At 35.9% G+C, this 19,852-nt stretch overlaps 1 protein-coding gene across 1 annotated transcript in view; it reads right to left on the reverse strand.

The window, feature by feature from the left end:
* Positions 1 to 19,852, reverse strand: part of LOC141898633 (E3 ubiquitin-protein ligase MIB1-like) — a 48,847-nt gene continuing 28,995 nt past the window's right edge. Inside the window, 9 exon segments of the mRNA XM_074784651.1 lie at positions 1 to 2,001; positions 2,936 to 3,150; positions 3,848 to 3,940; positions 4,288 to 4,366; positions 4,842 to 5,034; positions 7,191 to 7,373; positions 8,099 to 8,259; positions 9,339 to 9,425; positions 9,948 to 10,080. Coding sequence (XP_074640752.1) covers positions 1,861 to 2,001; positions 2,936 to 3,150; positions 3,848 to 3,940; positions 4,288 to 4,366; positions 4,842 to 5,034; positions 7,191 to 7,373; positions 8,099 to 8,259; positions 9,339 to 9,425; positions 9,948 to 10,080 — 1,285 coding nt within the window. The 3' untranslated portion in view covers positions 1 to 1,860.

Raw genomic sequence — 19,852 nt, forward strand, 5'->3', positions numbered from 1 at the left:
TTATAATTGGTTTATTGGTACATACGCAGCGACACATGCTTAACATAAATTAATACATTTAACAAATCAACAACCGAAAAACAACTTGAATCAATCCTGACTTTTGATAGAAGACTCAAACGGAATAGAAATTTACCTGTAATTGACTACGATGATGTATAAAATTTTTTTAGTTTGTATATGAAGATCGTTATAAACGATGTACTGTACGTACATTCAAACAGGGTATATATAGTCTCTCGATGTACCGGGCCCGGTTTCACTAAAGTTTAACCCAAAAACAGTTAAGTTAGAATCGTCCTCATTGAAAACATGAAGAAACCAATAGGAATTTAACAAAAAAATTGTGAAAACCGGACTCAGAAGTGAAGTCTTATTTCTCAATCTAACTGAAATAAATACAAATACATCCTACTGCCGAATTCAAACACTTGCCAATTCATAAGTCATTGTAGTATTTGTAAATGTTGCACATGTTGATATTACTAGATATGATGATTTAATTGTTTACACTATGTTCATAAAAGCAGTCAACCTTGCTGAACTCGGATGTGCTTAAAGCATTGATTTTATGAGAAATATCAAGATTTCAGAATTTTATTTTAGTTCTCACAGTGGAAAATGGTTCAGGTCCTATTAATTCAAACACATTTGTTGCCTTGCTCATTTTAAAAAAATGATCTTGGTGCTACAATGAGTTACCTTGTGCAACTACAGGGTTTGTAGGTTTGTTCATTATTACCTACCATTCCAATTGACGGAATTGTCAAATAATAGCCATAATCAAATAGCGACAATTTGACCCGGACCAGGACCAAAGTAGTATTTGGCCATGTCTAATTAGAGTGAGTCATAATCAAATCACTGCCTCAAAACCAGTGAATATTGACACAGAATGATTTGGTCCAACATTTTAGGTTGGGCTATTTTGGCCTGTGTCAACCAGGCACATACCCATTTGGCACTGGTGTGAACTATAGGAACCTATTCAGGTGCGTCAAAATGTGACCTGGGTATAAAAAGTGTTTGTGCGACTAATGAACAAGGATCAGCTTAGAGATAACTCGTAGTGGCAATGCCGGCAGAATGCAGAACCAGAAGTCTTGAGTGATCTCATAGTTGGTGCTGACCAGTCAGCGTCATGTTTTCGCACTAGATTTGAGATATATCAGTTACATCAGTTGTTAATCGAACGGTTCCTAACTAGTCAAGACAGCAAAATCGATATAAATAATATACAAAACACACTTATGTCAGAAACTGATGTTACGTAGCTTTCTGCTAAACTGTATCTAACATTTGAAAAAGATATTTCATATACCATCAAGGTGGCCTGTGTTAAAGAACTGTGGGTCAACCAAGTGGAAAATTTGCGAATTTCTTTTGCTCGAAGAATCTTGGAGTGCTTGCAGCCGCGTAATGAATATTCTTGTCATGTATACATTTTATGAATGACCTGATCCAGTTTATAAGACTTCTACATAGACACAAGTACCTGGTGTGTATGACTACCCAAAGGGTGTACGATAAGAAAAAGAAACTCACAAACAATGTAAACCTGACGATCGAATCCCTTAATAATTTACTGAAAGTCTCGCTATATTCAAAGGTATTATTCGCTTTGTGCTGGGTTATCATAATGCACAGTACTCTTCCTAACTTGTTTGAGTCGAATTATCAATTTGCGCGATCGGAAATAACCACAAAAACAATTCAATTTCTATTGTCTAATTCAAATAACCAGGTATCATAAGACTCAATCAAAGTCACTGGTCTCAATAGATTCAAGTTAGGAGCAGTAAACTGTACTGTATTATCGAGAAGTAGTCTCATTAGAAGTCCATTCTAAGAGTCCATGATTTAATACAGTAATATTCTCTTTTCGACAGATTTACGACATATTGGACATTCGCTCATACGATCGCCACACATTTGACACGTTCCGTGACCGCACAAAAATATCATATTCTTCAATCTATCCATGCAAACCGGACAACAAGTCTGTAAAGAGAAAATCACAATATCAGCTATTATTCTTTAGTGGTTCGGTCTAACCCTGATACACTCGATTCAGCTTAGTACGGCAGTACTAAATTTCTGCTCAATTAAACATATTTCACTGAAACATGGATATGACAACTTTTTAGAATGAAAAAAAGAAATTGGTACCACCGCAAGAATAAGCCTTAGAGATTTTTGCCCATAATTCAAGCATTATACAGTTTCACTAATCAATTTAATCAATCTCAGGCCAGAAATTGGAAAGTCATATTGAACCAGAAACTAGAGCCAAATACAAATTCTTCAAGCAGATTTACATTCTCTCCAACCAAATGCATATACAAAATCACAACGAAAGTGAGCGAACTTTGTCTATGCACATAATATGATAGATGCTTCCAAGATTTGTGTTAAGTGGAATATTCTATTCTGCAATATTATCGGCACATTTACACAGTCATTTCAACTAAAGCTAAGCTCAGGTCGACTTACAACCCAATCATCTCGTCGGAACGATCTGCAATTTTTTTCATCGGGAACCTTTTTGACATGAGTGTGCTTATGACTGCAACAAATTGATCGCAGACCCAATCGAAAGCCGAATCGCAAGGATAGAACACGTTCTATTTCTACGACCTGATTAAATCGTCGTAGCCAATCGGTGACGAGTTATGCGTCACATGATCTTTAGACTCAACGATGATCGAGTCGCAGTCGACCTGATTGCTCTTATGACTTTGCGACAAACGAGTCGGCAATCAGCAGTCACGTGTTTACAACTGCTGTTCAGACGACGAGATGAATGGATTGTAAGTCGACCTGAGCTTAGTTCAACATTCAATTGAAAGCGGTTTTTGACCCGAGGCCATTTTCGCATACTGGTTATACAACCATGCAGCAGAGTTCGATAGAAATATAAAATATTGACGTTTACCTGATCTTTTATATCCTGTAATTGTTGCTGTAATTTTCGAATATCTTGTTCTGTCGTATCACGACTGCCGTTGTTCATCAACGTACCGACTTTGATCGGTTCAGATGCCGCAGCCACTGCGACTGCTGCAGCTGCTGCTACGACCGTCTCTTGCGGTTGTTGCTGGTATAAATTGTTTGATTCGTACACTTTCACTAAAGCTTTGATCATATCAGCTGAAAGAAAGAAACCAATATATATATTAATGCATTGACCGTGATTGAATTTCAAACTCTAGAAAAATTATCTTCAAATGGATGCTTTTTGAATTATATTCAAATGACTCGGGAAAAACTTCTCATATCTGTGCTGTTATGGAGAGCAGACAGACTTTATAATCAAGATCTGTCGCTGCGTAATAGCATCCACGATCCAATTCCATAGTTCTGAGTTGAATTTCACTATAGAGTTAAAACTTTGAAAATGAACCTATTTCAGATATCTGAGTTGTCTCTAACTCACAACTGTAGATCCGGACCCTGATCTATATCATTTCAACTTGTTCAATTCACAGACAACCATTTTAACTTGTTCATTTCACAGACAAACCATTGGTTCACATGAACTAAATATAAATGCACAGGTTTCATTGCTATCATGTCACAATTTCACCTTTACCTTTACTAATTTTGCCTAATGTATTCATAAAACTTTACTAAGCCTGGTTTCTTGCTAAGATCCTACCTACCTCAATAGTTTAACTGCATAGTTTGCAACCGACTAAGTTAGAAAATATTTGTGAATATGACTGCTGGTGGATGTACACTAGTCACTAGTGGACTCTAGCTCTTAATTGTTGCCAGGCCGAGTTGCAATTGGTCAGAGCATCTTCGACGATATAACTTTTATAAATATAAAGCAGGTTCTACTTACATGGACCAGATCCACCACAGCAAATGATGAAGGGAACCATTTTCTCTATGGGCGCTCTACACTGTACACACTTTTTCATTAACGCTGCACAGCCTGAAATATCAGATATTGACAAATTTGTGTATATGTATAACTTGTATCAGCAAAAGATGTTAAGTTCTTCAAGTAGAAGTGAATATAGATACTTGAGCAACGTTTCGGGTAAAAACTATTAGCGATCATCAGTACACCTGATGATGGCTAATAGTCTATTTTTAATCTTAAAACAGGGATTGACCCTGTTTTTTTAGCTGAAACGTTGCTCAAATATATATACATACACACTTCTACTCAGAACTCCACATCTTTGGCTGAATTACTGTGGAATTTGTCTTGCATATTGCATACCTTCTCGACTTAAAAGGTAGGCATGTTATTGCTGTACTAAAACCATTACTTACCATCACACGCAATCATATGGCCACAATTTTTGAAAAGAACTGATGCCTTTTTGTCTGAACAGACAACGCATTCTTCAATCTATAAAGCAAGAGAATATGCATATATAGTTATAGCATGGGCTTGGTTTCGTGAAGCTAACCAGGCACCCGTAAGGTGAATGGTTAAATTTCTTATTTTTATGAAAAAGTAATTCTCATTTTGAGAATATCTACTGGTTTTGTAAACCAGATCAACTCTCTCCCTAGTTATTCAATTAATTTGCTATTGGGTATTTAAATGAACTCACTGTATAGCTATGGTTACTTCACATTTTCAACCAACTCAACCAGAGTTAAGCTAGTCAAGGATTTAACATCTTTCCTCTTTGTTTTGGCAGTGCCAGGAAAAAATACGCTTTTCCAGAATTTCAACAAAATATGCCTTTTACAGAAAGTGTCTTTTTCAGATCATCTTTCGACAGTATTATGCTATAAAGTACCCTTAGATTAAAGGGGCACTCAATCGACATATTCCCTGGATCCGTGACCCTGAAATCATTGTTAAATTTACAAACCTTAGTTCGAGTTTGTACAGGTTCTTTACACATGAAACATTTCTTGACTCGCGGAGCGCACAGAGCGCAGGTCACGACATGACCGCACGGACCGAACAGAGTCTCGCGTTTCATATCTGAACACACCATACATTCCTCTAGAGATTCCTGGTCGTTACGAAGGTTAGCATGATTCGGAGGAACCATCGCCGGGCTGAAAATCAATACAGCATACATTAGACGATCAATTTATGATTTTCTTTATAATCGATATGATTATGATTTTCCATGCAGTAACCCCCTGCATATATCCAAGAGCAGAGCATGGATCCAAGAGCAGAGCATGGATCTTCTGTGGTTGGGTTGATTTTTGATTAAGTGGAATTGCCTCCATCTGTTAAGGAGACATAATGCAAGTGCCGAAAATTTTTAAACTAGGGGTCCAGGGACACCATGCCCACTTGGGAAGTGGTTCCAAATGCTCAACAATCTAACAATTTCAATATTCAACGCCCCCTGGCAACCATATACAAAAACCAATGACCTTGAAACTCACCACAATCATAGAACATGTCAGCAGCTACGATTTTGTAATTGATTGTGATAACAAAATATGCCTCGTTACCAATTTGATATGGAAATACTAAGTTATTCTACTACAACTTTCTAAATGATTGTGGTAACAAAATACGCTTAGGTATCAATATAATGTGGAAAAACTTTTTCCCACTTACGAATGAGTACTGCCGACACCAAGATGGCCGCCAATTGCGTCATAATTGGCTGATGAAAAATACCTGTCTCAGGTATAAAACATCCCTTTCCAAAGAATACCCATCACAAATTGCAATGAGAAATGATAAACCAGTAGGAAGCAACAGGACTCAGAATTTGGGCCAAAATTAACATTTTTGGGCACTAAAAAGGTCATAGGACGGCCATCTTGAGTCCAATCGACCCAATTTTTGTTTTGCTGATGGGCCCTGGGGGAATTCACATATACCCGAAAGATCAAGGTAATTGATCAAAGCGTCTTCAAAATTTCCCTCAAAAAGTTCAAAAATGTGTAAAAAGTGCTGATTTTGGCGAACAACAATGGCTGCCAGTCGGCCATCTTGAATCTGACAGGGCCAGTTTTTGGGCTGAAGATGTGTCTAGGGTAGATACATGTGTAACCCAAATATCAAGACATTACCTTGAAGCGCCTTCAAAACTTCCCAAAATAACTGGATTCCGTCTACGGACGGACTGACGGACGCTATGACGAACGGACAGACGGACGACGGCAAAAAGTGAACGCAATAGCCCGCTGGGACTAAAGTCCCAAGTGGGCTAAAAATAGGGACACGGAGAAGAGTTTCCAAAGGGCCAGTTGCTCAAAATCTGGCTAAAGGTAACCTCCGGACAAATACCTTAGTAACATTAAACCTGTATATAGAGAATCCCACACTAATATAATGAGAGATTAAGTCCGAAAAGTTTCCTTTCAGCTATAAATTTCCCTGAAGACCATTAGGATATAGTTGAAACGTCGGATGAACAAATTGATAGCTGAAAGGAAAGGAGACTTTATCTGTCGTTACATCAGCATGAAGGTAAAAATACCCCCCCCCCGCCCGGTAAAAATCCCACACGGTAAAAATCCCCCAAATTTCAGTTTTCTATCAAATTTAAGTAAAAAAACGAAATGAAAACAGATAATACTTTTTACAATAATACTTGTACTTAGTACTTAGATAGGTACACAGATATTTTGCTATTACTTTTAAACTAGATTTCTTCATAGAAATTTTCAGAAATACGATAATATCATTTTTATGCATGTAACTAGCTAAAAGTCACAGAATTATGTCATTTTTATGCACGTAGCTTGGTCAAAGTCATTGATTATCCAAGGCGAATATTGTGAAAAATATCACGGAAAATCTGAAATTTTTCAAGATAAGAATATTGAAGTATTTTGTTGAATATTGCTGTGAAATCAAATTTGGGGGGATTTTTACCTGTTACCCTTACATTAGAGTGGGATTCTCTATATATCGTCACAACACGGAATAGTGTTTCATCAATTGGTTATAATGAACCTTTAATTGTCTTTAGCGGCCCGATAGAAGTGGAACTAGTAAATTGTTGGGAGTTCACGTAAATCTTGCGAACACCCTTGCTATGCCCATGATACTGATACCTGCAAACAATTCATTGGATATAGTTTATTCCAAAACATTTCAAGTTTTTCATCTTTCCCAATGACACAAATGAAGATTTGAAATGTTGGAGAGAAATAACTTCCACTACTGCATAGCATTTAGGTGTGGGATTCATCTATTCAACAAACATCATTCATATATCACAAGTACCAGTGTTACTTACTTATTGCGTTCTTTGTGACATTTGGCCAACGCTTTACACAAATTCGGATCAGGACACAGATCCAAAGGAGTCTGTCCTTTTTTATTCTTTATGTTCAGATCAGCTCCATTTGCAGCGAGGAAACAAGCAATCGAAGCACTTGACTTTTTATCCGCTCCGGATGAGCCTAGTCCCATCAATAACTGCAAAACATGATATATTAGTGGTCCAAAAATCAGACATTTAAGACGGCTTTTGAAGAATCTATTGAAACTACATAAAACAATTAAAACATTTTAACAACTAACGCCTCTCATTCGCTGTTTAGAAGTTTTCATGATGGAGAGATTTGAACTTTTGGTGTCATGCCACCTTGCGGCCAATGAATAGTGTACAATGATAACGAACTGGTTGATAATGAACCTATCGCAGTAAAAACATCGATTAACAACTTATGACTGTCTAGACATATGGCACATGGGTAATGTTCAGGCCCGTGCAAAGGGTAGTTCGGGGGTAGCGAACGAAACTCCTAAAATTTTCTAAGTCAAAAGTGTGGGTTTTTCAAAATTAAGATACAATTTTCATGCTTTTTTGGAAAATGAAAAGTAACCCATTCTCGAATGATCTGATCTATTCAGGCACTCAAATCTTTTTTCAAAGTTTAGGTTAAAAAATATCATATTCAAGATCTGTCCTTTTTCAGGTAAAAAGTGCTCAAAAGTGCTCTCATTTTGTACCGGAAAAAGTTGTCACTCTTTGCTATGCTGTAATATTTTTTTCTAGAGGATCCTACCCCATTGGCAGGCCGACTATATAGAGATGTTCATCATGGAATTAACTTGTTGAAAAATTTTCCAGGAAAAAGCATTCAATGTGGGAGGTGTTTTTGTAGTGGAGAGGTCTGCGTCATGGTAGGTTTTATATAGGTTGGTTTCAAAGGCTATTTAGAAGGACAAACCTTGCCAACATCTTGCATGTCCTGCAATTGTCTCAGCTGGGATAGTGTGTGATGACGTAGAGCCTCATGTAGTGGAGTGTCGCCATCTTTATCCGGGATGTTCAGATTGCAGTTTTCGCGGACAAGGAGCTGTGAAAAAAGATTCCAAAATGTCATTTAGGTTTCTCATCTTATTGATAAAAACTCAATTGGGGCTCACTCAATTCATTGTCTACCGAGTTAGCCCCTGGGTTAATGGTAATACTAGTCTCTAAAACCAGGCCCTGGGTTTTTGATTTTCTATCTCATTACCACACAGGGCATTACTATAAGGTTCTATAGAATGTTTTTAAAGTAAATAAAGAGGTTCTTCAGGTATTTTTGGTGCTTTCCAAATAAGGGAGAGATCAGAGACGAATCTTCGACTGAGAAACTCTATCGCCACCGGGATTGAACGAAACCTAGATTGACGAGACCAGTGAACAGCAGCTTGAACAACTCAGCACTGCACCTGTCCTCCGAAAACCAGGGTCCACTCCAACAAATGGGTCCAAATCATGAGAGACCACTTGCTGGAATGGTTATAAGACTGAAATAGCCTGAAAATCAGATCCTGAAAGGACTGCTTCATTTCACTATGAGGTGCTGCCATCAAATGGCCAATCCAAACACTACCTGGTGGCTGATCTACTCATAAATTTTTGGTCTAACACACCAGTACCATAAATTTAACGCATATATTATGGATCCCTTGAATACTGGTATTATGAACATTGCGTTATCAAAAATGTCTCAGAAAAACATCATCGGGGATATGCAAGGATCACGAACTGTTTGTACTACAGCAATTTATCTTGAAAATAAAATGCCAAAGTTTTGATAAAACGACGAGCTGCTTAATTCCAATGAATATATTTCACGATGAAATCTTAATAATTATATGGCACTGCCATGTTGAAAGTTTTTCATACATGTATTATTGAGTAAATCAATTCACTGTTCCTGAGGCAAGAGGCAACCACAGTATGCGTATTGGTAATTCTCTAAACTTTTGGCGAAGAATACATCAGAAGTTCCTGGCATATTCCGCATTATGGTTTTTCTCATTATGACTCCAATAGTTTCTTGTATATTTGCCAAGCATATGCAACTAGTCAATTAGAACTGATCATTTGAAATGACAGGAATAAGGTGCTTTGCTTGTTTTCCGATCATTTTTGAATAGTTACCCGAACAATCTGAGTATGTTGTCTTTCAACGGCCAAATGCAAAGCAGTCTGCAAATTCACGTTCTGTATATCCATATTAGCCTTGCCCTGAAAAACACATTCATAAGATGCGAAAAGATTCAAACATTTAATTTCAAAAAGACCCATTATTTAATCTAGTTCATCAGCACAATTCTTTCAGAAATTCAAAAAAAAGAAGAAAATCTCCAGATATCAGGGGTGGACCTATGGGGTCTTAAAATGACTTCCGTAAGACCCTTGAAATTTTTCAAAAAAGATTTACAATTTTGATGTAGTAAAATCTAAAAAAGGGCAATTCCAGTAAAGAAACTTGTCAGAAATTCAAAAGCCAGAATACCAAAGGTGTCAAAAAGGCAATTGTGCCTGAATGTGCTTCTCTTATCAATTTGCTGTTGCCCTAAAAATATTTGGTAAAACCCTCAGTTGCCCCTGGATCCACACCTCTGAATACCAATTTGCATATGGAACTGTTGACTCTCTTATGGTAGAAAATTTTTTGGGCAGTGACAATTTGCTTGGTAACACATTCAATTTCCGAGCATTAGGAAATTCGAATCATTTTGGAAATCTGGATGGACACGATCGTACCTGGTGGACTAACAATTCAGCGACTTCGACGTGGTTGTTGAGGGCGGCGAGATGCAACGCCGTGTAACCGTCGTCTTTTTTCTCGTCGGCGATCCAAGGTCTCGGCAATTTGCTCAACAATATCCTCATCGCGCTGCAAAATACGAAAATACCATGCAAAAAGGCGCATCAAAATTCAAAACCTAGAATCAATGTAAAAAGTAACATCAAGCGATGTCCAAAAAAGTTTCAATGCTCAATAATTCACGATCACGATTGTCTAAATTTCAAAGCCCTGTTTAAGCACAGATATCACAAGCCAGTTTAAAACCGTTGAGAGGCGCAGTGGCCGAGTGGTTTAAGCCAATGGTCACTGGTCTCGTCAATCCAGGGTTTATTGGTTCAAACCCTGGTGGCGACAGAGTTTCTTGGTCGAAGGTTCTTCTCTGGTCTCTCCCCATTGGGAAAAAGAAACATCGAACCCACTTATAATGCCCTGCGTGGCGCTTAGCGGGTTGAGTGTAAAAAAAAGAAGTTTAAAACTGCTACACACAAATTCGCTATTCTACCAATAATGTACCCGCTAGATGATTTCGATTACAACATTCCGAAACCGGCAGTTGGGCCGTCGCTCCCCCCAAGCATTTCAATGCCTGATATGAACCAGATTGAATCCAAACTAAATTTGAAAGTTTATCACGGTAATCTATGGTGAATTCAAGGACATTTTCTTAACAATCAAAAAAGTTATTCCATGGCCGACAAATGCTACCAGCAAATTTATTGTACATCAATTCTAGGCAATTACTTGTAACTCAGGATTGGGTCTTATCTTTTACCTTTAAATGTTTACGCAACATTTCGATAAATTACATGGAGATTTTCTAACTGATTTCCTTGAAAACAACATAATTGCGAATACCTTTAGGAATATGGACGCATTAGAATTCAAAAACCAACTTTAGAATTAGCTTAATTTATGAAACTAGGTCTTGATAGTATAAAGGTGTGTTAAGTAAAAACCATTTGCTATGTTTTGAAATGCTTTCATTTTCTATTCCTGTAAATAATTGTAAATAATATTATTTCTTCCATATACCATGGAAATGGTTGGAACGTAAATGAACACATTCTATTTCCATTCCATTCCATTCTCATCTTGAATTAAAACGGATGTTGATTGGAACATTTACCGCAGAAAGGAAATATCGTCAGAGGTTTTTCAGGTCGGACCAGTCGAAAATGATATGGACCAATTGGCACAGACGATTCTTTAGTATGAACACTTGGGTCCGTTTGAAATAGCTCAGAATGAAGGTAGAAAATTCCTTCAGGATATAATTACCCCATCTCATCCCCAGCACCTACCAGGATTTTTATCAGGGGTATTTTAACACAGGGGATATAGGGGAATATAGGGGTACTCATTACCTGTCCTTTTCCACACCAAATGGACTAAATCCAAGGCAAGCCAAGTTTATTGTTGTACAAATATCACATGGACAAGTACAAGTTTCTTTGAATACTAAGTAAATATTTTCATTTGGTTCTTTTATTCACGAAACACTACTTGGAAGAAGTAGCGATACCTACAAGCATGAGAACACAAAATCCTCTTCAAATTAATACAAACACATAAAGCAGTGTATACATTACTCAATGAATATATACGCCATAAAGAGAAACTGGTGTAAGACTGATATATCCGGAATCATATTACATTTATGAACGTCATTTTAAGAAAACGGAAACAGTTAAGCATGTTAACATGGCAAATTTATCGTGATGTATTTATTATCAGCCAAGCTTTGCATGTTTTGGGTCAATTTTTTTCCTAAATTGAGTGGATGATTCAAATTCTCCTCAAAGAATCGATCTAAATACCTCTATTCCTACTGCGCAGATTCATTAATTTGGTGATAGATCTTACTATATTTTGCTGTGAAATTAAATTTGGGGGGGGGGATTTTTACCAGGGGGATCCTTACCTAGGGGGGATTTTTACCGGTGGGGTATTTACTGGGGGGATTTTTACCTGTGACCAGGGGGTACTAAGGTAAAAAGGTAAATAATAGAAATAAATTCTTTTTAATTATTATAACTTATTCACTATAGTATTTTAGGGAATGTAGGTAATAATCGTCCCGGTAATAATCCCCCAATAAATAAACGGAAATAAAACGGAAAAATTCCATCATTTCACTCCAGTTAAAAATCCCCACAGGTAAAATCCTCACAAATTCAGTATTATACCAAACTAAAGTATAAAACCTAAATGAAATAAAGAATACTTTTAAAAATAATATCTAGGGTACATAGATATCGCACTATTACTTTTAAGCTAGATTTCTTCATAAGGATTTTGATAACTAATAATAATAATATACGATAATATCATTCTTTATTTATGCATGTTGCTCGCTAAAAGTCACAGAATAATGTCATTTCTATGCACGTTGCTTGGTAAAAGTCATTGATTATCCAAGGTGAATATTGTGAAAAACACCATGGAAAATTTGAAATCTCTGAAAACTCTGAAGTTTTTCAAAATAAGAATATCTAAGTATTTTATCAAATTTCGCTGTGAAATCAAATTTGGGGGATTTTTACCCGTTATCAGTTGTCGACTAAACTAAACTAACTAGTTGTCGAGAAACTTAACAAGGGATAAATGATGGTGAACGGAAAAAATGGCCAAGAAAAAAATGGCCAGGAAAAAATGGCCAAGGAAGATTACATAGAAAACTAACCATCATTTCATACTAACAAGAAATCAAATGCATTGATGTTTTGACACGTCACTTTTTGAGATTATTAGATCTATTCCTAGATTAGTTTTGGTAAATTTATGATGAGCATATCTCACTTCGATGATATCAAACACTACGCCAGTTATTACGTTTAAGTTTATCACTTTTAGGTTCATCCATTGCCCACTTGCATGATAGTTCTTTCATGATAGCTCTTGATATATTCATTACATGTAATGAAATTATAAAATGTAAGTTCATCAAATTTCTGAACTCATTGTACCGATCTTAATGGTTTTTAGCCCCATGAAAAATCCTACATTCATAAATGATATGTATCCGACCACATGAAATTTCATCGGATACAAATTTCATAGTGTGTTTTTTTTTTCATTTATCTCGAATATCTTCATTTTACGGATAAGAGTGCTTCATTCACAAACAAGAGATGCTCAGAAGCCATTCATTCCGAGAAAGCCGGTCTTCAATTAATGCAGTCTTTTTTAGCCGTAAGAACCGTTACAATAATACTATTATACATCGATAACTACTACGCGATAAGCGTAGTGAAATGTGGGGTTTTGTGTGAGTCGATGTGCACTATATGTTCTTAATAATGGTGTTTCAAAATAACAATTACAATTGTAAATTTAGGCGTTCATCTCGTAATCAAATATATTTCCACTTAGTTTCTATCTAATGAATGTTCATGTCTTTTCACTAATGAATTTTGAGTGGATGTACCTTCTTCGTTATTGTGGCTTGACTGGTTGCGACCATTTGAATTGTTGATATATTCAAATTCAAAATAGCTTTATTGATCCTTAATATCACTATCATATTATCTATTTTTGATAATATTAGGCAACATATATGTGTTATTTTTCTTCAAGGCATCAACTCATGTAAGCTTTCTTGTTAAGCATTGCTGCAGTATCCATGCAAAACAGATATTCTCATTGCCTGTCACTATTTTTATTAGATGTTCAGCTATTTGCCAGTGGTGTTACCATAACTATAACTGAAATGCCAGTCAGTTAGTTACCTGAGAATTGAAACTCATGCACCCCTTTTATTATGTAAGAACTGCTTAGTCAGGCAAGGGGAAGCTGTGTGGGTTTAAATATACAATCCCAGTCTAAAAATATTCTCTGCCAGATACCAGCTGTAAAATCATGTTACTATAGGCTTCTTCAACATTACATTCAAGAGATAAATCAGCATAAAAATAGCACTCCACACAGCTCCTGTTTTATATTCAGGCCCCAAATTGATCACTAGCTTTGGAAATCTACATTATTTTGAAGAATTTCAGTTCTCAACTGCAGTTAATTCAATCCTATTTTCAATATAGAGTTCGTATGTGAAAAAAGAATTCTTGAAATAAGTCTAGATTTGATACTTTCAAAGGTAGTTAAAAATCCCCCGGAAAAAATACCCATATTCATGGGATTCTAGGGGTACAGTTTAATTTTCACCACAAAATTTAGCAATACTCTCATTTTGATTATGAACAACTTAAGATTTTGCAATTTTAATAATTGCACGACCTTATTAACAACTGCAGATGACAGTAATTCCTTCGATTACATACCACCTATACAATAGAAGGAAGAAATGGCCATGGAATAAAGGCCAAGGAAGATTAAATAGAAAACTAACCATCATTTCATTGACTAGAAAGAAATCAAATGCATTGATGTTTAGACACGTCACTTTTTGAGATTATTAGAGCTATTCCTGGATTAGTTAGGTAAATTTATGATGAGCATATCTCACTTCGATATTAAGACACTACACCAGTTTGCTATATAAATTACCACACAATTTCAATGCATCTACCTTTGATGATTTAAGAGTCTGTGCCCTAATAGCTTACTTAGATGTTTTGAAATATTAATTTATTTAATCTATTAAGTTTAAGTTTATCACTATTAAGTTTATCCATTGCCCACTTGCATGATAATTCTTTCATGATAGTTCTTGATATATTCATTATATGTAATGAAATTAGATGTAAGTTCATCAAATTTCTGAGCTCATTCTACCGATTTTAATAGTTTTTAGCCCCATGAAAAATAAATGATGTCATTAAATTGAAAGTTTGATGTTTATTAACATTGTCAGTAGTTCTCATAAATTTTCCTTGGCCTTTTTTTCCGTGGCCATATTTTCCTTGGCCATTTTTTCCTAGGCAAATACCTTGGCCATTTTTTCCTGGCCATTTTTTCCATGGCCATTTTTTCCTTGGCCATTTTTTCCTACATTCGTTCTAAACTATATTTCTTTATAGAAAATTTCAGCACAATGATTATGTCATTTTTATGCATTAAGCTTGCAAAAAGTCACAAATTATCTTAGGTGAATATTGCGACCAACACCACGAAAGACTTTGAAATCTATCAGAGTTTTTCAACATAAGAGTATTGAAATATCATTTGAAACATTCATTGAAACAGATTTTTTACCCTGTTACTGTATAGTGAGTGTAGTGTCTGATAACATCGAAGTGAGATATGCTCATCATAAATTTACCTAAACTAATCCAGGAATAGATCTAATAATCTCAAAAAGTGACATGTCAAAACATCAATGCATTTGATTTCTTTTTAGTCAATGAAATGATGGTTACTTTTCTATTTAATCTTCCTTGACCTTTTTTCCGTGGCCATCTTTTCCTAGGAAAATACCTTGGCCATTCTTTCCTTGGCCACTTTTTCCGTTCACCGGTTTTCCTGGTCGGTTTACCTACATCGAAAGGAATCAAGTAAAAATCCCCTTGGTAATAAAATATCCATATTCCTAACGTAGTAGCTAGCCATCTGATTTCAAGGGATCGTTGAACCCGGTTTCCTCATCGTACATCTATATTTCCTTCGGCGGGAAATACTCAAGGTCTTGGGAAATGAGAAAACAACTAATTTACCTAAAGAGCAAACTCGCAACGAATGGAAGCAACGAACTGGCTTTGAAGATGAAACGAGATACATGTAAAAATTTGCTTACCTGCTATAAAAACAAGACTATAAGCAAGATAACACAGTAATCAAAGTAATATACGAAGAAGGTTAACATCAAAACCACTGGAATATTTATTTCCCACTTGAAATATGATAATTTTTACGAATGTAGGTTTAAGTCCCACAAGGTAAAAAATACCCCCTTGTAAATACCCCTAGGTAAAAATCCCCCTGGTAAAAATCCGCCCATATTTGATTTAGCTAACATTTTCCATAAAATTCACAAACACAATTTCTTAAGTTAAAAAAAAAAACTTGAGATAGATTTAAAAAATGTTATTGTGTTACTTTATTAACTCAAGATGACAGTGATTACTTCAATTACATGTACAATAGGAATGTGAATTTAGGAGAAAAATGCCAAATTCAATAAAATACTTCAATATAGTCTTCAAAAATTTCAAATTTTCCATGGTGTATTTCACAATTTTCACTTTGGATAATCCTCGACTTTGACCAAGCTACGCGCATAAAAATGACATAATTCTGTGACCTTTAGCGAGAAGCATGCATAAAATTTTATCATCATAGTTTTGAAAGTTTCTACAAGGAAATACAGTTTAAAACTGGGGGAGGGGGCAGGGGGATTTCAACCTCGTGGGATTTCTACCAGGGGATATTTACTGGGGGGATTTAACAAGCCCCCCCCCCCCCCGGTAAAAAACTAGATAATACAATAAGAAAAATATTTTGGAATATACAAATACATAATTTATTATCACTTTTAAACTATATTTCTTCATAGAAATTTTCGAAGTCATTTTGATGCATGTTGCTTGCTATAAATCACAGAATAATGCTATTCTGTAAGAAATTTTTCATGCGGGTGCCCATTTTTCAATTCATTAACCCACTCATATCCCCAGAATAAGAATTTGGTCTCTGCGTTTAACATTCTATATTAAAGTTCGGTGATCTTATTGTATTTTTATGGAATTTTAACCTACATTCGAAGGAATTACTGTCATCAAGAGTTAATATTGAAATCGTAAAATCATGCAATGTAGGTAAAAATTCCCCCCCCCCCATAAATATCCCCCCTCCCCGTGAAAAACCCAAATGGTAAAATCCCCCCAGGCAAAAATCCCCAAATTTCAGTTTTCTATCAAATTTAAGTAAAACTGAAATGAAAACAGATAACACTTTTAAAATAATACTTAGTACATCGATAGTTACACAGATATTTTGCTATTACTTCTCAACTAGATTTCTTCATAGAAAGTTTCAAAATACGATGATATCATTTTTATGCGTGTTACTAGCTAAAAGTCACAGAATAATGTCATTTTTATGCACGTAGCTTGGTCAAAGTCATTGATTATCCAAGGTGAATATTGTGATAAATAGGTAACAGGTAAAAATCCCCCCGGTAAATATCCCCCCTAGGTAATAATCCCCCCGATAAAAATCCCCCCTAGGTAAAAATCCCCCTGGTAAAAATCCCCCATAATTGATTTCACTAAAATTTTCAACAGCTATTATGTTTAAAAAAATATAGATTCGAAATTTTATTCCGTGGTGTTGGTCACAATATTCACCTCGGATAATCTGTGACATTTAACAAGCTACGTGCATAAAAATGACATTATTATGTGACTTAGCATACGACATGCAAGCTACATGCATCAAAAATGACACTATCATAATTTTGAAATTTTCTATAAAAACTATGGTATAAAAGTATAAATAAAATATCTAATGTACAAATGTATTCCTAAATATTGTTGTAAAAAGTTAATTTTTTCTACTCTAGTTTTATAGAAAAGTGGATATGGGGGGATTTTTACCTAGGGGGGATATTTACTGGGGGGATTTTTACCTACATTCTGATAAACAACATGGAAAATCTGAAATTTTTGAAAACTAATCATTCAACGTAAGAATATTGAAGTATTTTGTTGAATATTGCTGTGAAATCTCAAATTTGGGGGGATTTTTTTCAGGATTTTTACTGGGGGAGGGGGGGTATTTACTGGGGGGATCTTTACTGGGAGGATTTTTACCTGTTACCTGAAATCATAGTTGTTCATAAGATGAGAATATCAATAAATTTTTCATGAGATTCAATTTAGGCAGACATTCACCAGGAGGGGGTGCACAATTTACCCTTCTGGCATTATTTCCTCTGACATTTCTACCTCTGGCATTTTTACCTCAGAAATTTGTACTTCTGGCATTATTACCGGCAGAATCTTTACCAGGGGGAATTTAACCTACATTTGCAATACACTGGAAAGGACCAAAAGGCAAATATTTAAGTGGTCTTTTGTCTTCAAGAGAAAGCACTCACCTACAGGAAACATAACAAACTTCAAACTGGCAAGCTGATAATCAAAACAGTCCAGTGAATGTCACATAGGTATTTGCTTTAGGGACTTCATGGGGAACTCAGTTAACCATATTTATTATCAAGTTGTTACATAATAATGACCTGCAACTAGTCAACTCAACTGAAAACCATCACCCCCATCAAATGATTTGAATGTTTTTGTGACCTTTCAGGAGCACAGAAACAATGGCATATCAAATTAAACAAACGGAATGAATGAATTTTGACTACACAAGTATCCCCTGTTTGATTCCTGGTGGGTTTGCAGTGAGTTCTAGACTTTGTTTGAGTTGGATCTTTTGGACAAATGTATTAAATGTATTCACAAAAGTGATACAGGTTGGATATTATAAGTATTCAAATATAGTGTCACAAATTTCATAAACATCCGAGTTAAACGGTAATCTGAGTTGATCGGGTTCGATTTGGGCAGAGTCTACTATGACAGTTACCCATGGTCTCAAGCAAGGTCCAGTAAAAAGTACATATGCCAGGTATGGATTTTAAAAGATGCACACAGAGATGGCAGAAACCAGAGCTGCTGAGGAAATTAGCATTGATTGGCTCAGAAAAGTAAACACAACTGTCTCTAGTTGGGTGAGGGGTACAATGAGTTCATTTTATGAACTCACTTTAAGACATGGAAAAAATGCCTTTTCTCCTTGGCCATATTTTCTGGGACCATGTTTGTTCCTTGGCTATTTTATTTCCTTCAATAACTCTTCTTCATTGAAAAGTTTTTAGGTTAAAAAATGAAAACCTTAACATTTTCCAAGATCATAGTACCGAATATAAAAAGAAAGTATTGTCAATGGAAGAATCCCCTCACAGTAAATGACCCCTGATTAATTAATCAATTTCTTCTATCTAATATTAGAGATAATTCAAACATGTAAAAATCTCACGTAAAAATCCCCCCGCTCTCATCTTGAGTTCACTAAATAGTGTTCTTCAATTAAGACTGTGAAATCGATCCGAGTTTTTTCGAAGTGAGAAAGAGATTTCTACCTTGAGGATTTTTATAGGGAAGCGGGGTGGGGCTGTGAATTTTTACCTGAATTTGTTAACTTTCCTTAAAATCACGGAAAAGTGACGGCAAAGTGAATGGCAATCTATAGTTTGAGAAAATATTCCAGGATTTGGTTCATTTATCTGCTTGGCATCATTACTTAGCTACCATATTCAAAACAGAATCAACGTATATATTCAAAATCTCTCATGTAAAAAACCTTGACTTTAGAAGGTTGAGTTGTGGAAGATTAATCAAATTGCGCCCTAAACAGCAAGGTATTACACATGGTTACAGGAAAATGGATCCCTCAAGGGTTCAGGATCATTTTCTCCATAGCCTAATTGAGAAAGTGATAGAAACAATACAATCCAGGCCAACTGGCAGCTGATTATCAGGCATAGGGGTTGCAGGTTCCCATCATACGAATGTTATACGCAAGCATCATTTACCATTATTGTAATTAGAACATACATGGTCATAGATCTTAATTACAGTCACAAACGCTGATGTTTGTACTGTGCGTTTTATTCATATGCTGGTTTTATGAGTATATCACGCTGATTAAGGCCGACTAGCTGCAACCCCTATGATGAAACGGGATGGCAGCTTCTCGACTGACACTCCCACAAGCACGGTTTGGAGTCAAAAGGGTGCACAGAACCGAGTGTCCACTAAAATCCGAGGTGACCTTCGAGCCTGGAACATCATCGATCCCCGATCGATTTCGATTTCGCTGGTTCAGCAAACGGATTCTGCGAGATAGACCTAGAGCGGCGCTTCGCCAGCAGCCAGCATTGATACCAGGAAATACAGTT

This window comes from Tubulanus polymorphus, chromosome 2, assembly GCF_964204645.1.
Source record: "Tubulanus polymorphus chromosome 2, tnTubPoly1.2, whole genome shotgun sequence".
Lineage (NCBI taxonomy): Eukaryota > Metazoa > Nemertea > Palaeonemertea > Tubulaniformes > Tubulanidae > Tubulanus > Tubulanus polymorphus.